The 25,740-nt window shown below is 44.9% G+C and overlaps 1 protein-coding gene across 9 annotated transcripts in view; it reads left to right on the top strand.

Moving 5' to 3' along the window:
- Window positions 1–25,740, top strand: part of AMBRA1 (autophagy and beclin 1 regulator 1) — a 168,514-nt gene that overhangs the window by 70,289 nt on the left and 72,485 nt on the right. For all 9 annotated transcript variants that reach the window (XM_031943017.1, XM_031943015.1, XM_031943016.1 and 6 more), the window contains 2 exons: window positions 9,282–9,362; window positions 9,983–10,083. In XM_031943017.1, the coding sequence (XP_031798877.1) occupies window positions 9,282–9,362; window positions 9,983–10,083 (182 nt within the window). The remainder of the gene's footprint in view (window positions 1–9,281; window positions 9,363–9,982; window positions 10,084–25,740) is intronic.

Raw genomic sequence — 25,740 nt, 5'->3', positions numbered from 1 at the left:
TCCAGCACTTTATCCCCTAGGCTACCTAACTGCTGCTCCTCATACAGAATAGCAGAAGTACTCGATTAATTAATATGGTGAATGTAGGATCTGAGCTTTGTACTTTTGTACTTTTGCTTGGAGACAGTATTTGCCCATGAGAGATATGCTCTCTTTTCAGTTGAGAGATGAATCTTCTTAATCCATTGGGATATTTTAGGATTTATTTATTTATTTTTTGCTCCAGTCACACCATTTAGATTTTTCTTTTCTCCTACCCAGAAATCCTCTAGGTATGTTGTAACAAGGTAGTCTCAAAGAAGGAAGGAATTAAGCATTTATTAAACTCTTACTATGTGACAGGTACTATGTTAAGCAAAAAGATAGCCCATGTCTGCTGTTTTTTTTTTCCTCAATAGTATTTTATTTTTCCAAATATGTGTAAAAAGTTTTCAACATTCATTTTTGTAAAACTTGGTGTTCCAAATTTTTCTCCCTCCTCAAGACAGGAAGCAATTTAATATAGGTTAATATGTACCATCCTTTTAAACATTTCCATATTTGTCATGTTCCAAAAAATATCAGACCAAAAGGGAAAAAAATAGGCAACAAAAAGGTGAAAAAAACCCCATGTTTTGTTCCACATTCAGTCTCCATAGTTCTTTCTCTTAATGTGGATAGCACTTTCTGACTCAAGTCTATTGGAATTGCCTTGGATCACTGAATTGCTAAGAAGAGCTAAGTCCATCACAGTTGAACTTCATATAATCTTGTTGTCGGGTGCAATGGTCTCCTGGTTCTGCTCATTTCACTCAGCATCAGTTCATGTAAGTCTCCCCAGGCCTCTCTGAAATCATCCTGCTGGTCATTTCTTAGAGCAATAATATTCCATAACATTCATATACCACAACTTATTCAGCCGTTTCCCAACTGATGGGCATCCACTCAGTTTCCAGTTTCTTGCCACTACAAAGAGGGCTGCCACAAACATTTTTGCACCTGTGGGTCCTTTTCTCTTTTTTATGATTTCTTGGGATACAGGCCCAGTAGAGACACTGCTGGATCTTTGAGACTAGTTCCCCAGCTTACTTTCTAATGGGACAAGACAACCCCAACGAAGCTTGGAAAGTGGAGGCAGTCTGAAGACCAGAAACAGAGTTGAGGAGGAGAATGAAGGCAGATCTGGTCCTTGGCATAAAAGGCAACCTCCAGAGGGAGCTCATCAATGGGGGAGGAGCAGGTGGGCCTGAAATGGGATTCCTGATTGAGGAGCTAGGTAGTGCAATGCAGCAAGCTCTGGACCTGGAGTCAGGGAGTGCTGAGTTTGACTCCAACTTCAAGTGCTTAATTCTTATGTGATTCTGAGCAAGTCACTTAAATCTTTGCTTGTCTGTTTCCTCATCTGTAGAGTAGGATTATAACAGTGTCTACCTCTCAAGTATATTGTGATGATAAAATAAGAGAATATTTAAGACAAAATATAAGATACATATAAAATGTTAAGCTAGCTGTATTAGTATTTCTAAAACTTAAGATTGTAGTGATAATGGTCTTTGCCTTGTGATCCCAGAGCTAAAGGTGCTAGCAGAGTGCACATCCTTATTTAATTGATAGACTCTGCATTGGTAATATGTCACTTGCCCCAGCTCTTGTATTGTTCTCCTGAGTCTCTAGGGCTCAGAACACTTTTCTTACTTGATGACATAGGCAGGACAGTCTCCTCTGATGAGTGAGTGGCTACTCATAAAAGGCAAGAAGAGTTGGTCCTCTCTGAATTTTTAGAGAGTTGCTGGCTAATTCTTTTTTCTATAAAACTTTTTACTTTTTGTCTAAATGCTTTTAGAGAGAAGCTGCCAAACAATCAAGATTCCATTTTCATCCTTTAGTGTCCTTACCAGGAGCTCTTGAGAGCCTGGAGTGTGACTGGGCCTTTGACGAAAACTATTTTCAGTGTTATCTGTGTCCCAGCCACCACATGAGCTGAGTGACTGTGGAGTTCGCATCCTGTGCTGGAAGTAGGAGGGAGGGAGACAACCTGCCATCCCCCTTTCTGGACCATCCCACCCACATTGGTTTTTTTGTTTAGGTTCAGTCTTAAGTACAAAAGCTTTTCTCAAGAGCATCATCTTCTGTGGATGTTCCGCCCCTTTCTTGTTCATTTCTCTCTGGCTTGTTTTTCCAAGTTGGCAGCCCTGTGGAAGTGATCTCTAGGAGCTGAGTATCAAGCTTTCCAGCCTTACTGATGGGGAAAGAAAGAGGGGGAACCCTGATAAAGCACTTTCTTATATCTCTCAGTCCTTTCTTAGAGTTAATAGTGAACTAATGACGCTCACAAGTAAGTAAATGGCTTCTAGACCAGATACCTTGTTGATCCATTAGCCCAAGTGTTAAAATAATGTGGCATTGGAGTGAAATCTTGCCCCAACCCTTAGCGGCTAGTTGCTGAACCTCTTTCTCTCTCAGTTTCTTCATCTGTAAATTAGGGAACCTCCCTTATGAGGTTTTTTGTGAAGAATGAGATAATCTGGAGGGTACTAAATAAATGCACACTTCTACAAAGGTGTTCCTTGTGGTTCTGGAGTTACTTGTTTGAAAAATGGCTGAGAAATAGCAAGTGTGCAGAATCCCATCGTTTCATTAGGGATTTTCTGCCTGGTGTTTGACAGCTTTAGAAAAGTACCTTCCCCTCGTGCACCATGACCATAAGAACATGGTTCATTAGGGAAAGAAGAGATAGGATGAGGAAGTTGAAAATAGAAGAAAAGAAAGACTAGATTTCCTTCCATTCCTCTCTCTCCCCAAATTAGGAAATAATAATCAGTTTGTTTTTTAATAGGAAGAGCGTACTAACAGCTTAAACTATTGCATAATTTATGCTGATAAAAGGAAAAGTGACTGGGGAGCTGTTAAAGAAAAGGAAGCCTTATAGGAGGTGCTCCTCCAAGGCCTTTGGTGCCATTTAATTTGGGAGAGTGAAAGGGGTTGATGCTGCTGCTGTTGCTATTAGAAGGCTGAGTCTGGGTCTGGGAACAGCAGCCAGGACTCTTGACCCAGAGCTGGACAAAAAGGTAGATGAGGAGGGGATCTTTTTTTTATTATTAATTTTCTTTATTAAGAATGGATTGATTTTCCACATTTTCAACTATGTGCTTTCAGCTTTTTATTCCACTCTACTTGCTTTTTTACAGAGGTTCAGGCCTAGAACTCTTTGTTAGCCAGGAGGAGCAAGCACTTGACTGTCTGGTCAGGACACAGGCAGTGGGCTGAGGCAGTTTATTTCCTTGCTCCTTTAAATTACAGCCTCTCTCGGAGGCAATTAATCCCAAATTTGAGCAGGAGAGCTGCTGCTGGGTTTTCTCTTGTTTTGGAGATGAATCTTCTTGGATTCGGGTACTTGTCTTGGGTTCTTGATTATTTGAAGGGTGGTTTTTGTCTCATAAAGGCTTTTTTATTGTTGTCCCCCTCCCTTTCCCAAATGTCCCTTTGAGAGGTAATCAGAGCTGTGCACAGTTCCATGCCCAGAAAAGCCATTAATAACCCGGCTAACTTCTCTCCTGCTGGCTCATGGCAGCCTTTCCTCGGAAACTGAGGAGGATTTCTTGGGTATTTCCCTGAAGAAGTTTCTTTTGAGAAGGGAGCACAGTAAGACTGCTGAGGTTCATGTTACTATGACCCTTGGCTGTTCAGTGGAAGAGCCCTCCAGCAGTTTATTCTGTTCCACATCTAGCCTGGGCACTTTCAATTTCTCTATTTCCTTCCAGCAAGTGGTCTCTCCATAGCCTTTCCTGCTTAGGAAGTCCCTTCTTACTCTTCAACTATCTTCCTTTCTTCCTCCCCTTCCCCAGAGCTCTCATGATATATTGCGGAGAGACTCCTTACTGGGCTGCTTTCCCACTCACCAGTTTTCTAGGCGTGCTGTCCCTTTTACCTGTTCTTGCAGGTCATGTCCAAATCCCCCCCGATCCTCCCCATACAACTTCCCTTCCCACACATATATGATCCATTCTTATATTACTACCCATCTCCTGTTTATGTTCATCTCCAGCACTTCACTCAGTGTGAAATTCCCACAGGGAGTAGTAGCGGGCAGACTCTTGGAGGGCAGTTCAGCACAATGCTGACGAGGTAGATTGTACTTTGAGTGCTGGGTTGTCTACTTCCATGGACTGAGGTGTCCACAAGCTGATATTTGAGGCCCAAAGAGTTTTTCCTCCTTCCTTTTCTAACTTTTACCTTTAGACTTTCAGATCTTCATTCTGACCTCCTTTTAGATTGTCTTGGTAGGAATCAGAAAGTCCCAAGTTCAAATGTGATTTCAGAACTTGGTAATGGTGTGATCCTTAACAAATCGCTTACTGCTGTTACTTAGAGAGCCCACCCTCCTGCTCACAGGGTTCAGTGATGGGCTGTATAGATCTAGTCCCAACCATTTCCTGAGTCCTGTTCTCCAATTTCCAGCTGCCTTTTAGAAATGTTGAATTGGATGGCCCATCTTTGAATCAAAAAATACAACTCCTTATTTTCCCCTTCAAATCCTTCCCTTTTCTGCATCTTCCTGTGACTGTGAAGGCTACGAAATGTCCCTCTAGACTTGATATTGCTGTGCTGCCCTCAACTCGCCCTCCCCCTCACTCCATAGATCCAATCAGCTGTGTGCACAACTCTTGTATGATGTGGGTGCCCTTCTCCCTGATCACATGGCCGCCACTCTGGTGCCCGAGACCTGGTGCCTCAGGCAGGCATGATTGCTCCAATCTGCTGCTTGGTCTCCTTTCCTCAAGTCTCTTTCTTCTCCACTGCTGCCTCCACTCAGCTGCTCACTTGCGGGGTTTCCTAAACTTCAGGTAGGATTGTGTCACTTTTCCTATTCCATAAACTCCACTCGCTCCCAGTTACCTCCAGAATCAAATCTGAAGTGGAGCCCTTCACACCCTGGCCCCTGTAGGATTTTTTTAGTCTCTTGTCCTCCCTCTGTTCTTAAATCCAGCTTTTCTGTTCCTACTTGCCCTTCCTCACACATCCATATCCTTTCTGTGGCTATGGTAATCAGAGGTTACCTGATTACCTCCTCCAAGGGTTAATGGTTCTCCATGCCTGCTAGGGTTTTCTTCACCTTCACCTTCACCTTGTAGTTTCTCTGGCTTTCTTCAAGACTCCACTCAAATGCTCGCTCTTCTCTACCCCAGGGATTATCTCCCATTTACACAGTATAGATCTTCTGATTTATCTGACCCATTAGACTGTTTGCTCCTCTGTCCTTATTCCAAGTGTTTAATGTGGTGTTTGACACCACATTAAGTAAAGTAAACATTTAATAAATGCTTGCTGACTGGCCACCTGGATTTTGACTTCATTACTTGCCCTTGCCAGACCTGCCAGTGATCTGTAATATCTTTTGATCTTTTGTTAGTCCTTTTCCTTCTCAACTCTTCTTTCTGGCTGAGTTTCTGCAATCGTCGTCATTTTGGGTTCTTTTCTTCCCATTTAGCTTCCTCTTAGTCTTTGCAAGAATGTCCCCTGAGTGTGCTTGTAGAGTCTAGCCTTGGCCCCTTTCTCTGTACATTTTACCTCCTTAGCCCTGAGGTTATAAGACCTGTGTCTAGCCTCAGTGGACCTCCGGAGCTCTGATCCCATGAACTCTCAGACATTTCAAACCAGACGTACCGTAGGCTTCTCAACATGAATGTGTCCAAAACCGAGCTCCTGATTTCCTACCCAGTCCTCTTCTAAAATTTCTCATTTCCATCAGTACTGCCACCGTTCTCTTCCCCTTAACATCTCCTTTGCCTCACAGATCCAGTTTTAAGTGCCCCATTTGCCCATTTTGAATTTTATAATGTCACTGGGGCCATACCCCTTCTCTCTTGCTCAGACCTCAACACTGTTTACCTACATGGTGGTTCGTCATCTCCTTGATTTGGGGTTCTCATATATCTCCAACCTGGAAGTTTGGGGTTTAAGTGACTTGCCCAGAGTCACATAACTAGGAAGTGTTAAATGTCTGAGGCCAGATTTGAACTCGGGTCCTCTGACTTCAGGGCTTGTGCTCTCTCTACTGCACCACCTAGTTTCCCCTCAGCCTGTCTTTTATACATCCCAAAGCACAGGCTTGACCATGCCCTTCCCTGTTCCTCCAGCCTCTGGACTTCTGTTATCCCTAGGAAATAACAACCTGCTTTCCTCACGTTGAATGTCCTTGACAGCTTGGGCCCACTCTGCCTGTGTATCATTCTCCTTCCCCCAAGCTCGGGTACCATTATGTCCTTTGTCATTGCTCCTCATTCTTGGGCTACAATTTCTATCTCTGGGCCTTTTCCCAAGCTCTCTCCATACCTACTATATGCTTCCTCTTGGTTTTGAAAGTGCAGCTTAAAGGGGTACATGTCCTTTCCTGATCACCATGAGGGCTTAATGTTCTCTGCCTTGCATCTTTTTGAATTGACTTTTTTATATATCTAAATCTGTTGTCTCTCCAGAGAGAACAGATACCTCACAAATGGACTGGGCCTATTCTGTCTTCTTGCCCCTAGCACAGTGCCTGGCACAAGACAAGTGACTAATAAATGCTTATTGATTGAAGGTATGGCTCTCTCTGTCAGGATTGCATTTAGGAACCTTCCTGAACAATCAGTGTTTGGGCTTTTTTTTTAATTTGTTTTTCCAGGAATGACTTCATTTGCTTTTCCCACCTATATTACACAATGTAGACGTAGTAGAGCTGGAAGATTCCCAAGGGATCATTTGATGGAGAGGGAAACCGAGGCCCAGTGAAATTGAAGTGGCTTCTCTGTGGTCCTACAAAGAGAAACAGTAGAAGAATTTGAACCCTGGCCCCCCAAACTCTAAATTCTTATCCTACTGTACTATTCAGTGTCTTTTTCCTATAGTGTATATTTGATATGATCACTACATATTGCTCTGATTTTTCATTCTTTAAAAATTCTCAGTCACTTCCTAATTTGAAATCTTCATTTCATTAAAATGCCATTAATCTTTTCCTTCCCCATTATTAATAAAATCACCAAATAAGCCTAGGAAGAAACATTGACATTTTGGGCAGTCACCAGTCAGCTCCATCCACTTGATTCATCGCTGTTTTCTTATTACCCTCTGCTTATTGATTTTGCTTTAGCCTTCAGGCTATAATACTTCTTGTGCCCTTGAGCCAATTATCATTATTGGTATCATTAGCATTTTTTTCTTTTTTTGAAACAGTGTTCCTCTTGGAATCCCTAGTCACCAAGCGGCCACAATATGCTGGTGCTATATACTCTTTTCTGAAGGAGAAATACTAAAAGATAATAGGGGTGTTTTTTTTGGCTTTGTGTATACAAGCATTGATAGAGCAAGGATGCTGCCTAAAAGTTCTTTGGCTTTTCTCTTCTGAATTGTGCTGATCATCTTTGAATATCTTATAAGATTTATGCTGTGCTAAGAAAATGGATTTAAAAACAGGAGCTGACATTTATTTGGTGACTATTTCTGAAAATAATTACAGCATTCTTTGTATCCCCAGAAAGAGAGATCAAAAGGTTGTGATCGTCTCTAAAAGGTCTTCTTATTTTGAGACATTGAGATCTAGAAATTCTTCCCTTGACTGATTTGTGAAAGGAAACCTAGGCCCACCCTCCTGAGCTCTTCTTAACCCAGGAATCTGAGATTCTGTTTGCAAGATTGAAATGTTTTCTTACAGTTTTTAACCTGTCCATCAGAATGGTGTCATTCTGTCAGGTAATGAACCTGAAGTGCTGGCTTCTCTTGCTGCTCCATGGAACTCTGCTAGCACAGATATTTCCTCATTAGTAAGTTTGAGACTTAAAGGAATGTAGATTACGGTCTTTACTCTGGTCTTTCCAGAAGGAAATTGTCCAGCAGATTTTGTTAATAGGCTTTAAAATACAATTATGAGAAAACAAGATCCTGTCTCAGGGAGCAGCTGGATAAGACGGTTGGCTTGGCACTGTTTCTCTAGAGTTGTATGAGGTACTTTCTGCTTCCCCTGTGGCTTCCTGGTCCCTTCTGCTTTCTGTCTATGGGACTGAAAGGCCAGAGGGAAAGAGCAGTGCTGTGTGTCTGAGAAGGCAAGATGACCTCCTAACACCCAGATTGGTTAAGGCAGAGGCTTTCAGTGCCTTGACCATTCATGGGCTGCAATGACTGCACTCTACCCACAAAAAGAGCCAAGATATTCTTTCTTTTAGGCTTCTATATCTCCCTTGGGGACCCTCAAAAGGTAAGAGATTTAATTCTGGTCATAGGTCAACTGTAGCAGAATCTTACTGGTCTAACTAAGAGGGAGGAATTTAGAACTTGGGATGGTCCACCTTCTTTAGAAAGACTCTTGTCATTCTCTGAAGCTGGATAGGCCCCTAATTAATTCTGCAGTCCAGCTAGACCCCTTTGCTTTGGGCCTTTCATTAGAAGAAAACACAAAACCATCTTTGGGGTCCTGGCTCTTGTCACCAGAGGCTTCCATTCCATGATTCATGGACAACATGTCATGTCTCCTCCCTTCACTCAGACCATCCCTCATTTCTCTAACATGCTGCAGTGGGAGAAAATAGCATTTGGCAGTTCCCAGCTGTAAACCCGGCCCATCTTAGCATGATGCTTAGTAAGGGAGGATAAAAAGTAGCCAATGGTCCTCAAAAAACAATTCTTAAGCCTTTGTCTTCTTTCTCCCTTGGGTCCAAATGATCTGGGTTAGCATTACATTTTCTGGTAGTCTTAAGGTCTCCCATTGGCCACCTCCTTATGTGCAAGAATGAATTTCAGTCTTCTTTGCACCATTTTTATTCTCATCCATTTCATGGACTCAAGTGAATCCCAAGAGGGCATCACATTTTAAGTAGAAATTGATGAGATAATTTTTCTCCTCTTCAAGAGCCCTTGACACTGAAATCACTTTGCCTGATTTAATCCAGGAAAAGAAATCTGTTCCATTCCAATTCCCTGGAGGCCCCATATTTGACTCCAAATTGGCACTGGACAAAGATGCAGAATAACCTCTCTTCTTCCTGCTCCTCTATCTTGTTCTAAGATGGTTTAAATGGTAAATTTAATGGTTTAATAATGTGTATTGTTTTAATGAAAGTTCTTGCTAAGGCACTTGAAAGTCTCCTAGGTAAACTATTTGGAAATCCTAAGTTTGTCGGACTCGTGTGTAGAAAGGGCATGAGCAGATAGTAATCATGGAGTCTTCTCCTGTGCAGAAGGGCTAGATGTGCAGATCCTTGCTCTTTGGCCTGAAGGGTGATTTAATTTGATGACTCCCTTAATATATTGTTTCCTCCCTCTTTCAGGGACAATGGAGACAGATCCAGGCACCGAGCTCCACGTAATGCAAGAATGTCCGCTCCTTCACTTGGACGCTTTGTCCCCAGGTAAGGGTCATACAGACAAATGTTAAAGTTCATTTCTGACTCCTGGACTGTAGCCAAGTGACAGAGGAAGTAGAGGAAGAGCCCACAAGAAGGATTTCACAGATCTAGACTTTCACCCCCCTTTTCCATGCACTTTCCTTGTCACCTTGAGCCAGTCACTTTTTTTTTTTGGCGTTTCCCAATCCATCCATAAAATGGGTAAAAAGACTGGAAGGGTTGCACTGGGATCTCGCTTTGGTGAACAGCTGGCTGCCATCTTGAGAACTGACAGGAGATTTATAGAATGCTTTAATTAAAGAAGATTTAGAGAGAGAGTACAAGGAGGAGAGGCTTGCACAAGCCTAAAACTTTTCTCATCTACGAAAAGCAGAGAAGAAACTGAGATATCATAGAAAATTAATTAGACAGTGTATGCAAAGTGCTTTGTAAATGTTCCAATGCTAAATCATTGTGAATTGCTGTCATTGTCATCGCCTCAATGGCCTTGAGAAGGTTTGGCTGCTTTGGGGAGCCTAGGGCCTTGGACCTTTGGGATTGCTGGGCGAATCCAAGCGTATCCCACTTGCTCTATAGTGATCAGTCCAAGGGAGACCTTTTAATGTGCTGATTTCTCTTCGTAGGCGTTTCTTGCTGCCCGAGTACTTGCCTTATGCTGGGATTTTCCATGAACGAGGGCAGCCTGGGTTGGCCACTCATTCCTCTGTTAATAGAGTCCTGGCAGGTAAGAAAACGATTCCTTCATGACTTGAGAAAGTTTCCTTTTTTCCACAGCTGTGTTGACGGCCTGTGGGTGATAGTGAAGGCTTCTCAGCTCTTTGTCTTGCAGTTTACCTGAAAATGCTATTCAAGGATTTCTTAACTTCTTTTTGGCGTTGAGGAGACTACTGAGGAACATAACCTAGTATTTGATGCATTTAAAAGTCCCTTCTGCCTACCTTTCCAGTGCCTTCAGTTGAAGCCAGCTGTTTCATAACATAGAGATGATGGTCTTAGTGATTCTGAGGGAATGAGAAGGTGTCTTATTCATGTTATGGTTGGTGAGAGACTCACGAGGCAGATCCTGTGATTCAATTAGGAGCTTAACGCACACCTCTCCAAGCCTCTGGCACTGCCAGCATATGCGGCTTCCAAGAGCCTTGGAATCCTCCAAGGGAGGGGGAGGGAAGAGGGACCAGAGCTCCTCGGTGCCAGCTTGGCTGGCTTCACATGGCAAAAAGTGGGTTGAGCAAAACTTAAAGAGGACAGGGAACTCTTAAGTAGCTTACTGACCTGTCTCCTTCGGCAGTTCATGAGGGGCAGCCTGTGCCCCAAGGGGAATGGCACCGGGGGGACTCTCTCCTGTGAGACAGGCCCAAGAGCCTGCTCTTCATCAGCGGGTTCTTTTGATAGAACCTAGGTTCTGGATACAAAACAGAGAAGCTGAGCAGGTTCCTGCCAAGGAGCCAAGCAGCCAAGCAGCACTCCTCCGTTCTCATCTGGGAGGTCTCAGTGTCCAGTCTCTCATCTCCCAGGCTTCAGAACGTGCCATTGGGGCACATGCCCTAGCTTCTGGTTTCCCCGGTTGGTGGTTGGGAACGGAGCCTAGGCCGCTGAGTCCCTCCTGGCCACTTAGTCGTGTGTGGTTTGGTGGATGGCACGTGGAACTCCTTGTTGGAAGATAGTCACTTGCTGCCAGGCAACCCAGCAGAGCTCCCCTCCACCCTGCTTTGTTCCAGACATCTGCCTTCACCACCCCACACAGCACCTCCTGCTCCTCCACTCTGGGCAAATCTATATTTCCTTGGCATTTAGCTTTTCGGAGCAGCTGCTTGTTGGTTTTTTCCCCTCCTCGCCTCCAATGACTCCTTTCCCCATTTCCTGATCTCCTCCTCCACCCCCAGGGGTCTGACAGAAATTAGCCCCGTTTTCCTATTTGAACACTGCTCTGTGCAGCTCAGAAGGTTGGGATGGTGCTTCCCCTACAGATGGCTACAGCTGCTGAGCCTGGGCAGGCTTCCTTCATTGGCGCAGCTTAGGTGGGCCCAGGGACAGGAGTTCTGGTCACTGGTCCTGAAGGCGTTTGGCCCTGGCACAGATGAGCGGGTCACCTCCGTTCTCTCTATAGACATTGTCTCCTGAGCTTCCCTGTCTCCTACTTAACCTATCAGACTTCCCCATCAGCGTGGGCTCTCCTTCCTCACCTCTCATTTCTTCCAAAAATGGCCCAGGTCACACTCAGTGTCCTCTCTCATGAGAGGACCTGCCATTTTCCTCATGGGCTGTAGCTTTTCTCTGCCTCACGGGGTACTTAGAGGTAACCTCCCTGCCCTTGGCTGCTGAGCTTTTCCTGCAGACCTTTGGTCGTCTTAGTCTTTGCCCGAACTTCTCTTCCCAGCTTGCCAATGTTTGGCTTCTGATTACTTTTATTCAGGAAGCTGCCACACCAGTGGCTTCCATTGGAAGGAAAATTGACCTTTGAGCTGTGTCGTCTACTCCTTCAGTCCTGGGTTTGGGGCGAGCTTCTGGAGGCTGCTCTTTGTGCAGGGGAGGAGGGCCTTGAGGCCTAGTGTGGGCCCCTGCGGCTCCTGGTATGCCAGAGAGGCAGCCAGGGGCTCCAGCCCGGGAACGAGCAGCAGAGCGTGAGTGGGCAGGTTCCAGGCTCAAGTTGAGCTGGGAATCAGGCCCACCAGAGAAGTAACTGGTCAGGAGTTTTTTCATGCTCCCTCCTGGAGGTTTTCCCTAATGGGCAGGTTTATGGAAAGCTCCAGATCCTGGTCTCTGTGACTTCAGGTGCAGCCCGCTGGTTTATAGAGACCAAAGCAATTAGAATGGAAAGGCAGCAGACCCTCCCCACCTTATAGATGAGAGCCTCGGGTTTGGGTGCAGGAGCTCGTCCATTCCCACAGGTGTCTAGTGTCATGGCTGGTTGCCCACCTCCCTGCCCCATCAGCTGGGCCTAGAGCCCCGGTCCCCTGGCTGTGGCCCAGTCCGCTCTTCACTGGGCTGTCAGAATGCACACCGAAGGTGTAAGCCCAGTGACAGCTGTGGTTTTGCTGGCCTGGAGGAAGCATCAGGAAGGGTGCCCCAGGGAAGGAGGAGCCTAGGGAGTTAGATTGGGGGGGGGGGGGGGGGGGCGGGGGTTATGTTTGGTTTGGCCGGAGTGTGACCCTCGTCCAGTTGCAGGAGAAGCTGAGTATTTAACAGCCTGGCTAATTAATGGGAAAACAGAGAACAGAGGATTTTTCTTCAGAGGGTCAGGGTCCTGAGCCAGTTTTATTTATCTGCCCCTATTATCTTTATGAGCATCTGCCCCAGCAGATGGAGGTCTGATGCATTTTAGTTTTTCCTTTGATTAAAATTGATAAGGGGAATATTGGGGCTCCCCAGGTCCTGGTTCCAGGTTACTGGGGTCTGCTTGGTTCAGAAGTGGCTCTGGTCCCAGGCGGCACCTTGGTTACTGGTTGGTGGGGGTAAAGCAGACCCGCCCTTTTTACAGAGAGCGTCTCTCCCCTCCCGCCTTTTCCCTTTCCCTCCTCTCCACTTTTAAAAATGTGACTTAGTTGCAAAAACACCATTGGTGAGTGTCTTGGAGTCTTAGTTAGTGGATAGGAGGGTCTGACAACCAGGCGATGTTCTCAGTTTTTGGAGAGTTCCTCATCTTGCAATCTGGGGCTGTGTTTGGTGAATTAGATGTCTCTTCTTTCCAAAGTAGACTGGGGTCACAACCTCAGTCCCACCATAATCAATGCATGGTATTGCCCACTCTCTATGAGACATACCTAAATGTGAAATGCATGGTAGCAAGCAAGGTTTCAGCCCTTGTGTTCAGATACGGGAGGCACCTTCCAAGGCAGATCGAGAACCCTAGGAACACTTGTCCTTCAGAGACTCAATCCGGGGGCTGACCAAATGGAGCACAAATGGCATGTTCCAGCTTAGTGTCAATTAAAGTGATTGTTTATAAAACTCGGATAAATGGACAATTAGTGATAGTGACACTAGCTGGTACTGCTTTAATAATTAAACCAATTACCTTTCACTTCTGCTGCAGTGATAAAAGTGAAAGAGATAAGGGGCTGCTCTGGTTGCCCTGGAAACCAGCAAGTGCAGCTTCTTTCCTGGAGACCCCAGCTTTCTCCGTGCCTCCCAGCTCCCCGGTCTCTTACTTGGTATCTCTCTGTCACTAAAAGCTCTCTTGTTGGTTCTCTCAGCTCCTTAGCTCTTCACACCACCAGTTCTTGGACTCTAGCTGTTCATAGGAGATTTTGTTAAGAAGGAAGTTTGAAGTCTAGGCTTTTTTTTTTTAAGCTAAGATGCTCTGTTTTTTTCTTAGGCTTCTTATAGAAAGTATTAGATCCCCAGATCTTGTCAATAAACTGGCTGTCTCTCGGGGAATTTCTTCTTGATTCTTTGAAAAGTGCTTGTTGTGATTGCTCCCTGCCTGCTTATGGAGTTGGCAGGGCTCCTTTGCTCTTCTCTGTTAGTCACTCAACAAGTGTTGAGTGGGAACGCAAGCATCGAGGGCTGGAGGGGACCCTGGAGATTATCTAACCGAACGTCACCCTTCACAGATGAGGAAATGGAGGCCCAAAGACATAGCTCTTCACAGGTTGGAGTCATTGGCCACTCTTTGATCCTGGTCAGTCTCCAAGGCCCTGAGCCTTCCACTATGTCACTGTGCTTCCTGAGTGCTCTCCCCGCCATGGGAGATACCAAGAAGTGGGAGATGGCCCCTCCAGGAATATGTGTGTAGCCAGGAAGCCTCATGTTCAGTAAGAGTTAGGAGCTCCTTGAAGGACATGATAGTTGGGCTCTGAAGGCTTGTACCAAGCTTCTTTGGTTTTTCTTGTTGATTTGTGTCCATTTCTTTTTACCTTTGCCACCTCCCCCAGGGAATGTAAATTTCCTTGAACACAGGAACCATTTCTTCTCCATCTTTGGGGATTCCTTCAAGCTTAACACAATGTCATGCTTTGCACTTCAAACATACTCAACAAGCGTTGATTTAATTGCACTGAAATTGGACTGGGGCTGATCCTAGAAGGGCGTTTATACAAGGGAAGGGAAATGTGTGATAGGCTTGCAGACAAGATGGGGAATGACAGGGGAGTAGGCAAAACTTGCTGGGCACAGTGCAATATGATGAAGAGTATTGACCACTGAGATTAGCCAGGGTTCCCTCATTAGCCCTTAGCAGATCCAGGAAAATGGATGTAAGGCCAGACAATATGGGTCCCAGTTTTGTCTCTCATTTCCTAGCCATCTAGTGTGGCTTCACCTTTATGAGCCTCAGTTTCTTTATTTGGGAAGAGGGAAAATAAAAAAAAAATTGGAATAAGTGAATAATATCATTACTTGGTTTACAGTAGTCTTGAGTAGTCACTTTCTAAATAAACCTTGAAGTACTGTGTTTAAATGAGAACTGCTCCTCTTTTCACTATCACTGGAGGAACAAAAACATAGAAGGCTGGTTGGTTCCTCTGTGGAAGCCTAATCTTTGAGAATTGAGATATTCATCTGGAGTTTTGTGGCCACTTCAGAAGTGTGTTCTGCTCTCAGCTACCCAGGAGAACAAGGGTGTTCAACTCTTCATCTTTTCTGGCTTAGGAGGGCTGGGGGGTGAAGGCAGGGCCTTTTCTTGATCTGCCCTTCACCTAGACTGTGATTTTTGGTCATCACGACTTCCTCTTGCCCCAGTTAGCAGTTCTTGCACTGTCTCTCCTGTTCCAGCTGATTAGAGCTTAGGACTCTTGAGTCCAGAGGCTTCTGGGAAGAGAAAGGGATATAGTGGCGTTTTGTACTGGAAAAGCCCTGAGCTGCCCCTGGCAGCACCTGTGCTATTGAGATCTGCCCCCCAGCTCCTGGCTTGCTATTTTACCCATGGTTGCCATGACTACAGAGGCACCAACTGCCTGGTCTGTTGAGTAGAAGTAAATTCTCCAGATTGACTCCTTGAGTTAGGGATAGAAGCTCGGAGGGGGTGAGTTGACAACTTGCTGGCGTGATTTGGAGGGCAGTTAGCGCCCATTAAATGACAGCTTATGGGCCTTGGAACATACAGATATCAAGCTATTAACAAAGAAGGAGGATGGAAAGAAGTATTTATTAAGCACTTACCATATGCCAGGCATTGTGGTAAGAGCTTTACATATAGAATCTCATTTGCTCTTCACAACTTGGAGGCGGGGGAGGTAGATGCTATGAGCCCCATTTTACAGATGAGAATACTGAGGCCAAAGAGATTTGACCTGACAAGGTTGCCCAGCTGTAATATGAGGCTGGATTAGAACTCATCTTCCTGACTTCAGATTCAGTTCTCTTTAAGCCATGGCACCACCTCGCTGTGCACAGAGGAGAAACACGTAGGTGACTCTCTCCCTGCTTCCCCTGAGGCAGAGAAGGTCCGCTTGTGGCCTGTGTCCAGTGCAGGTCTCCTCCAGGATGTTAGCGTCCCTTCCTGTCCCCCACTGGGAGCCGGCAGTTCCACATTCTGAGAGTCTGTGTTGAGGAGAGGTGACATTCTGCTTGTAGCTTCTCTGACACATGTGAGTGTGAACTATCTTCTAGGGTATTTTGTGTCTCACAAGACCCAATGATGCAGGATCTGTAGAAAGGGGCCCCGAGTAGAGAGACCCCAATGGGAAGCCACACACCATGTTTCCCAATAGGTGGACAGGTGAGCCCTGGACCAGTCATATGATCTAGTTTCCACCTGGATGACCAATCAGGATGCTAAAAGCAAATTCCTTATTTTTACCTAATGCTCTCACTAGCTTTCTTCTCCCTTTTTTCTTAATCCTCCAAGGTACCCAATTTATTCTAAACTGACTGGAGATGCCATGGAAGTTGGCAGACAGCACCTCTCACCCTTCCTACCAAAGTAGAACCCAGCTTTATGGTGTTACTTTCTTTCTTTTAACACCTACGGTTGTTCCTCCAGACCAGTTCTGCCCAGGATCCCTGTGCCCCTCAGCTGGAGGCTTGGTGCCTTGGAGCTCCCCAGGGGAAGGAGAAGGGGGCATCTGGCACATAATTCAGCGGAGAGTCGATGAGGTGTGGGGGCAGACTTCAGTGTGTTGAGCAGCACTAAAAAAGATCAAATCATTTGGCTTTGATGTGGGGATGCAAACTTCTGCCCTAAGTCAATCTCAAACCCAAGAGATTCATCAAGAATCTCTGCCTTTGCTTCACCAATATCTTCTCCCAAATAAATAAAGGACTGAACAAGTAGATCAGGACCTCGGTGTGGGAAGGGCCAGAACATTTTCTTTTTTCTTTTTGTAAACAATCTTATGGCTGGGAAAATAGAAAAGCATCTCCAGAAATGGAGAATTACTCTGTTTCTAAGTAGAGAGAGAAGCTGTACATATTGTCTTTTTTCCACCTTCCTTTCTCAACCTCACCTCCCTCGGCCACAACCCAAGGTTCCCAAGAGCTGGAATTCTCATTTTGTCTTTTTTGGTCCAAATATCTATTGCAAACAATACTTCCTGCATTTGGGAGGGAAGAAGGGAGATAGGGGTCCCTAACCTATGGTATCACTGCTCTAGGGAACTTCTGATGAGAAAATCCTCCAAGAATACAGAAGAGCATCTGCTTTGCATCTGAACAGTCTTAGATTGCTGAGGTTAAAATGACGACTTGTCTAGATTCCCCCAGCATGTCAGAAGCAACACTTGAACTCAGATCTCCCTGACTTTAAGGCAGGCCTACTATCCTTTCACCTGGCACATATTGGGCCAAGAAATGGTGGTTGAAACAAGATGGAAATCTGGTTGATTTGGGGAACTGGATCATAAGAGAAGAACATTCTCCTTTTTCTTTTGTTTGTTTGTTTTGTTTTGTTTATTTTTTATTAAAGCTTTTTATTTTTAAAATATATGCATGGATAATCTTCAACATTCACCCTTGTAAAACTTTATGTTCCAAATTATCTCTCTCTTCCCCCTACCCCTTCCCCTAAATGGCAAGTAATCCAGTATTTGTTAAACATGTGCCATTCTTCTATACATATTTCCACAAATATCATGCTGCACAAGAAAAATCAAATCAAAAAAGAAAAAACAAAATTGCATCCATTTTCTAAAATAAAATCAGCTCAGCCCAGACAGAGCAAGGTGAGTTTTCCCTGGCATCTGCCATTTTGCAAACAGCTGGTTCTTGTAGTACTTGCTGATTAGCCATTTTCCCAACAGACCCTGTTGTGATGATTTATAAAAAGAAGCAAAAGGAACAGACCTCAATAAGCTCAAGTTTCTTCTTCTGACTGATCACCGCCACTCTGAAAGCATCCACACAAGCAGAGCTCTGCCATAGAGTTTGATACTCTCTAGCACCAGAAGTTGGGCTAAACCCCAGAGAAGTGACCATGGAAAAAGGACATGGTTTAGAATCAGTCATCAAAGACAGTCTCAGGAAACCTTTTCTTTGGGTTCATCTGTTTGAGGCCAGTCAGGATGGCCCAGGCCAAGGGGCAGCTCCAGGCTTGCACTTGGTTTCCTGTATTTGGAAAATCGAGAGACTATTGCTACTTTAAGTGGGGGAATGAGAGGCCAGTTTGAGGGTGAATGTTCCTGCCACTCCCTTACACTTGGTGACCAGGCCTGCATCTCTCCCAGAGCTCCTTTCAGATCAGCCACAGGGATCTGGGCAAACAGCTGCCGCTCAGTTTGTACTTCTGTGTACCCCGGAAGCTTGTGGTGCCCAAGCCAAGCCCATAAGTAGTGGTGCTCCAGAGAGCGTTGTTGCCGCCCAGTCAAGGACATTCTCAGTGGCCAAAGAGCTGCCACTGCCGTGACTCCTGGTTCCAGAACGTGGCCGGGATCAGAAGTGAGCCCCTCCTGCCCTTTTCACCTCCTTCCCCTGCCCCCTGCCCGGAGGGGCAGTGTGGAAGCGGGATGGCAGGAGGTAGCAAAGACAGTGGGACTCCTGTTCGGTTCTGGCCAAGGTTAATATTTGAAGATGATTACAAAATGTTCCGTGTGGCTGTGATCTGGGCGTCCATCTCCTTTGTGCTAACCAGAACAGATCATGGGCAGCTCCTTTTGAAGCGAAGAGAAGCGAATAGCTGGAAGCTGCTGCCAGGAAGCCCTTCTCGGGCACCTGTCCGGGTAGCTTTGGCCTGAGGTGGGAAGCTTTGTTCTGCTCCTCAGACCTCCTCCCAGGGAGAGAGCTGTGGATTCTGAGGCACACTCCGGGCCCCTCCTCTCCCTGGGAAAGAAGGCTGATACTCCCAAACAAAGAGCCCTGAAAAGGTAATTACACTGTTGCCACCCAGTTGGTAAGGAGACTGGGGCGGTGATTACATTTCCAAACTGAGCTGGGCGGGGTAATTGCACTGTGCTGCTCTTATCAGTCCAGGGAAGGCAGGCCTCTGGTCTCCATCTTCTCTTGTTTTCCAGATAGGAACAGAGTATCACTCAATTAAGAGTCAAAGCCTCAGGACTCAGAGAGCTGCCAGTGGAGCCATGGAGGCCAACCTGCCACAATCACTTTCCTTCTACTGATGGTTTCCAGACTAAAAGGCCCGAAATGTTTCAAGGGAGCCTATTAGAGGAATTTTATTTGACTGGTGATGGAGTGAGCCTCCTTCCTAGGACTGCTTGGTATTGGGGGCAGCATGGACAATTGGCAGCAGATGGCACCAAGCCTGAGGTTTGCTGGAAGCTCAGCTCCACTAGGGAGGAAGTTCTGGACTCCGGTTTCTCGTCAGATCTTCTCACATTATAGGCCTTAAAGAGGTTAATTTTCTGGCAGGCAGTGATGGTGGGGAAAGTCTGCATGAGAGAGTACAGCTTCCAGGGACAGACCCTCATTCACCCCTTTTGCTTTCTTTATCTGTAAAGTACAGATTGCTCCTTTAACCATGGAAAACAACTAGTGTGGAAGTGTTTTTGGTGGCTTATGTTTTGGAACTGAGAGCCATCACAGTGGCATCTCTTAGGATACTGAGAACATCCTTGATTGGATTACAAAGATGCTCTCTAGAGCCAGCCAGAAGCACGACTAATTACGGGCTTGGTTCGTGCACTACAAGCTCCCACTAAATGGTCTTAGAAGATTGAACTGGGAATAGTTTGGCAAGATACCTGCAGTTGATTTGAGGGCAGCTTTGGGCCTGATGCGGGCCTGGTTACCAAGTGTAAGGAAGTGGCAAGAACATTTCCCCTCTTCAAACTGCCTTCCACATAGCCCTTTCTTATTTCCCTCATTTCCCCACTTAAAGTGGTGATAAAGTCTCTTTAGTTTCCAAATCCAGGAAAATATGTGCCAGAGTGGAGCTGCCCATTGACCTGGGCCGTTGAACTAGACCGCACACGCTTAGATTAACCCAAGGAAAAGTTTTCCTGATACCATGCCTTGATTAGATGTTTGTCCCTCGCTGTCTTAACGATTCCAAACCATGTCTTTTTTTCTTTGGTTATTTTTCTAGGGTTTAGCCCAACTTCTTGTGCTAGAGGGTATCAAACTATAGCAGAGTTCTGTGGGTGGTGGGCCCTTTGGGGCCCACGTGTTTCTGCGTAGGAGTGAGATTGACAGATTCAGCTGTGTAAGCACTTACTAAATTGGCTTGACGTGAACCTGTACCCATGGCACTACTTATATTCCACAGCTCTCCTGGAAAAACCAGCCCTGAGAAAAAGTCCCTGCAACTAAAACATGGGATATTCCTGTTCTGTGCCGCTGATCAGTTATTGTGGTGCTGGTGCTTTTGTCTAGCTGCATGGGAGACGGCAGAATGCATAGTTAAGCTTGGACCTGAATGTGTTACTATTCGCAGATTTTCTTAAGATAGTTTTGCAAATAATAATAGTGATAGCCAACATTTACGCAGTACAAACAATGTGCCAGGCAGTGTGCTACATGCTTTGCCATTATTATCTCCTTTGGTTCTTACAGTGACATTGGGAAGTCGGGGCTTTTAATATACTCCTTTTACAGATGAAGAAACTGAGGCAAACATTGGTTTCGTGGCTTGCCCAGCATTGCACAGAGATCAGATTTGAACTCGGGTTCTCCCTGACTGGGAGCCGCTGTATCATAAGTGTGGATCGGCTTGTTTGGACCTGCACAATAATCCGTTAGTTCCAACCAAGCTAACCAATGTTCCTGATGTAGAGTTTAGGAGGACAAAATCTGACATTAAGATAAGAATCTGCTGTATTGGCAAAGCATTTCCCAGAAACCAGCTTGGAGATGTAGTGCCAATAAGCTCTGAAATTAGCATCTAGCAATTGTGTAGCTAGGAGATAGCTGAACATATATATATAGTTCACCAGAATGGTTTGACTGCAACCTGAGAGTGTAGGGACTGTTCCTAAGAAGACTTGGAATGGGCACAGCTGAGGGGACTGATACTTGGAGCCTAGGGAACACTTGGAGCCTCCCTACTGTTTCACCAGGATACACCCTATTATTAGGAAACATATGGGGCCTTGTGGTGAGATCTCAGAAGCGTGGTGCTCCCAGAAGCTGGAAATCCTCATGGAGAAATGTAGGGCCAGAATAATCCTTCAAGTTAAGTAACTTGTCCAGGGTTACACAGTTAGGAAGTGTTAAGTGCCTGAGACCAGATTTGCTCTTGGGTCTTCCTGACTTCAGGGCTGGTGCTTGTTGTGTTGCTTTTGAAGCAAACTAATTAGAAGTGGAGCTATTCACCCAAAACTAAAACGTGCACCTGAGATGTGAAGCTTCTCAGCTTCTCCCTCAGGACACTGTGTTTGTGGTAGGGGAGTGGTTCGGAAATACACCCCACAACCCCCAGGAGAGCTTTTTATTGTCCTGAGATTTGTCCTGCCAGGCACAGAGTTCTGGGATAGAAGTCATGGCAGAGATAGAACTTGAAGGTCTGTGCCCAGGGTATGGACTATACTTCCCTCTTTTTTTTTCCCTGGTATTAATAAATTGTGGGCATATATGTGTGCCTCTTAAGGTAGAGTTTGATTAGTGCAGCTCCAAGCTTCTTGATTTAAAAAAGAATGGATGGACCTTCCACTGTCACTACTTCCTATTCCCACTCTTTGGGGAGTCGAGGGGAGGGATCAATGAGAATTGTGGGGATCGGGGGGGAGAGGGAACATCCTCTTGTCAAGTATGTTACATCAAGAAATCTTTTTCCATAGACATTGAATGAGATGGGGGCTGAGAGCCTTCCATCAATTATCCTATCAACAGCTAAGAAAAGCAGAGTTATTGTTGGTTAAAGTTTGACCAGCTCCTCCATATTCAGGAAGGAGAAGGAGGGCGTTCAGACTCATGATCCAAACTCTGAAAGGGAAGCGATGATGCTCCATCAGACTCTGCCCTGGGCAGACTTGGTGGAGCATCATGTTCACTTTGGGTCATTTGGGGAAGAATATTGACAAACTTGGAATGTTGACAGCCCCAGTGGTGACAGGCGTCAGGGTCGTGTGTGAGGAGCTGGGGAAGGAATGGGGGGTGGGAGAACAAGAGAGCTGTCTGCAGGTGCTTGAAGAGCTGTCAGATGCAAGCGGGATTGAATTGTTCTGCACGACCTCGGAGGCAGAACCAGGAACGGGGGCAGAAAGGGTACACAAAAGTAGATTTAGGTTTAGATTTAATCTAGACAAAAACTGTTGGACAGTTTAAAATGAAATAGGTTGTCGTGGGGGCTGGGCTTCCCTATAATGGGGCATGTGGTCGAGGTATTCCTTTGTGGTACAGGTCAGAGAACCTGATCTTAAGAGATCCCGGTCAACTGTGGTTCTGACTCTGGAACAGAGAATGTAGCCCTGGAGGCAGCACAGTAGCAGCTGTGCACTTAGTAAAACTGGGCTGAAGGGGTAGGAGATTAGCATTAGAAGCTTGGGCATGTCACCGCCACTGATAAGCCCTGCTTGTCCTCAGGTCTCCTATTGATGTCCATTCTCCTTTCTTTCTCTCTTTTATTTTACTAGTCTGTCTGCAGTGTCTGAAAGTGTGGGACTTTAATTTCTTGGTCAAATCTACTTAGCATCTTTTGAAATACTAAGAACTAATTCAAATGGAATTAAGGTCAGAACTGTCCAGAAAAGAAATGCAAGTGTCCCTATTCCTTGAGGCTGTTGGAAGTGTACTTTGCTTATGCTTCCTCCACTCCTACTTTAATATTTTTCATATCGTATATTGGGAGCTGCTGTTAATTTTACTTTACATCCATTAGTATAAATCTTCCTAGCTTTTTTTGAAGCTATCCTCTTCATCATTGCATATAGTATAATTATATTCTATCATATTCATGTAGGCATTACTCAGCTGATAAGACATCCACTCAATTTCAAGTTTTCTTAGCACCACAGAAAGAGTGGCTATCAATATTTTTGTATATGTGAGTACTTTACTTTTTTTTTTTTAATCTCTTTGAGGTATAGGCCTATTGATGATTTTGCTGCATCAAAAGATATGCACAATTTTATAGCTTTTTGGGCATAGTTCCAAATTGATGTCCAATTTGGTTGGACTAGTTCATAGCTTTATCAGTAGTGCATTAGTGTGCTTATTCCCCCACATCCCCTCCAGGATTTATTTTCCTTTTCTGTAATTTTAGCCAGTGTGATGAATGTGAAGTGGTACCTCAGAGTTGTTATAATTTACATTTCTCTAATTATTGATTTAGAACATATTTAATGTGACTGTGGATAGCTTTATTTCTTCCTTTGAAAACTGCTTGACCATTATCAATAAGAAATGGTTTTATTTTGTATGAATTTGACTCGATTCCCTATGTTTTGAGAAATGAGATCTTTATCAGAGAAACTTGAAGCAAAATTTTTTCCCTGTTTCTTGCTTTTTCTCTAATTTTAGTTGCATTGGTTTTGTTTGTGGAAAATTACATTATCGAGATTATTCAGTCTCCTGAAGCTCTCTCTTTCTTATTTGATCCTGAATTCTCCCCTATTCAAAATTTTCTTAAACACCTATTCTATGCCAGTCTCCATCCTAGAGCTCACTGTTTAACCTGTAGAATTCAGTCCTGTAAGGTTTGCCTGCCTCTATTTTAAAGGAGGCTCTCTCTGCTGCTGCTGCTGCTGCTGCTGCTGCTCCTTCAGGCTTTTCTAGAGAGGAGCAGGTCCAGGTGCCTTCTTGCCACTATTCTGTCAGCCCTGCCTTCTTCAGACAAGGTCAATGACTTTGTTCCAGCCTCAGCAAACAACTGTCTTTCTTTCTTTCTTCTTGGACACTCCACTGGCTGTTAGCAGTCCTTAATGATCACCGAGAACCTTTGAAGTTTATTCTACAAATATCATCTGTCACTTCAACATTTTCTCCTTAATGTTACATTAAAATATATCTACTTAACTCATTGGGGGAGGCGGAGGGACATGCTTTTTAGTTAACAAGCTTTTGCTCTCCTAAAAGCACACCGATTTCTTCTTTCTGCTCTCATATCCAGAACCATACTAAAAATTGTATGACCTGGGTTCCCGTTATTCACTGTCACCTTGGGGAAGGCACTTAACCTGATAAAATCTATCTTCATCAGTGAGAATTCGTGCTACACCTACCTTTCAGGGATTAATTAAGAGGGAAAAAAAAAATCTACAGAGTACCCTGAGCTCTGGGAAGAAAGGCATTCTTTGGAGGCACGTTTTCTGCTCTTCTGGAAAGCTTATTGTACTTTATTAACATTCAGCTGTTTAGCAGCAACTGAACTGCCTGCAGAGATTGTCCCAGGGCCTGCCTGACTTCAGGTATCCAAGAGACAGTAGTACTTGAATAGGAAGAAACTGAGAGGGCACCTTTGTCTTTGCTTCTAGGAGCTCCTGAAGGTGCCTTGGGGGAGGGCTCCGGAGTTGGCAGGAAGCCCCCGGCTGCTTCAGCTCCCAGGACAGGGCCTCTCTGGCCAGGTCCACTGTGCCACCTTAACTTTCTATCTCTCCCCTCAGAATTTCCCTATTTGTTGAGAGTACCCCTCGTAAGCTTTGCCCCATTCCTTTCCCCTCTCCCCCAGGGCTGTCCCCCGAGATCAGGTCCTCCCAGCTGCCAAATTGCTGTCCCTCAAGCTCAGGCCTGACCATGTCATTCTTCTGTCTCCAGTGACAAGGGAAACCTCCTCAATTGGCTTCCCCCCTCTCCAGGCCAGTGACATGTTCCTCACCCTTACACAGCCTGTGCTCCGGGCAGACCGGCCTTTCTGTCCTTGTCCAGATATGACCTTTCCCCTTTCACCTTCCTGCCTTTGCCCAGGCCATCAGTTCATGCCTGAAGTGCACCTATTTTACATCTCCAAGACTGGCCCAGCTGCCACTCCATCTAGAGGCCTTTGCTAGTTTTCTTCACTTAGTGCCTGCATATTTATTTTGTTTGTAACTGTTTACTTACATGGAAACACATTGTTTCCCCTTTGTATACTAGAGGCTTCCCTTTTGTATTTGTCTCTTCTGCCTGGCACATTGTCTGGCCCAGAGGCACATGATAATATTGAGTGAAGAAGTAAAACGGTCTGGGGGTCTTTGTAGTCTCCTAGATTTAGCGCTGGAAAGGCCCTGAGAACTACTGAGTCCATTTTATAGACAAGAAAACTGAGGACTAAAGAAGTTAAGTGATTTGTTTAGTCAGTCTCTGAGATGGGATTTGAACCCAGAGCCTTCTAATTTTGGGATCTGTCCTCATCTGACAGTTCAGCAGACTTGTGGTGTGTAAGTGACACTGTTAGATGTCCTACCTGCCCAGATTCAGAGGCATGTCTTACACTTCTGGGGGTCTTCCATTGCTCTGAACTATGACTGTGCCTCCTGGACACTCACCCTGTGATTTTTGGGTTGTTTTTAATACTCCTTGAGTATTCAAAATACTTGATTTCTTCAAAATCAAATTCTGTACTGGGCTAGATTCCATAATCTACAAGGTCCCTTTCCACTGTACCTTTCTCCATGTTACTCTAGCCTGGGTGATTTTAAGTGATCTTCTAGAATAAGGGTCTCCAGTTCATTTTGCATCTTTCTTTTTAGTTTATAACACTCATCTTTCTGTTCTCCTGGACTCCTCACCTTTTTGTCTCTGTCTGATTTCTCAAGTCAGAGACAAAGTACTATATGTTATGTTAGGGTGAAGGAGCTTTGCGATTCACTGGTCTGAGTCACAGATCTTACTGTCTCTGTCAGCCTGACTGAAGGTGAAATCCAAACCTTTTATCTCCCTTTCTTCATGTTTGGATGGTTAAGTATTTTGTAGATTGTATCAGGTACCTCCTGCTTGATTTTCCTGACTTTGCAGGACTTTGCAAGACTTTGCAGAAAAAAGTCTTTGTTGGGTTGCACCTCTTCTGTTGTATTATACAGATCATTTGTCTATTTATTTCTTCCATCACACCCACCTTGAGTATCCCTTTTCCCTCTTTGTTCATATTATGATGTCATGAAAAGATGGCAGAATTAATAATTGGGGCTTGGCTCTACTC

The sequence above is a fragment of the Sarcophilus harrisii genome, chromosome 6, assembly GCF_902635505.1.
Source record: "Sarcophilus harrisii chromosome 6, mSarHar1.11, whole genome shotgun sequence".
Taxonomy (NCBI): domain Eukaryota; kingdom Metazoa; phylum Chordata; class Mammalia; order Dasyuromorphia; family Dasyuridae; genus Sarcophilus; species Sarcophilus harrisii.
Note: the sequence above shows the minus strand (reverse complement) of the source record. Positions and strands in the feature narration are given on the sequence as shown.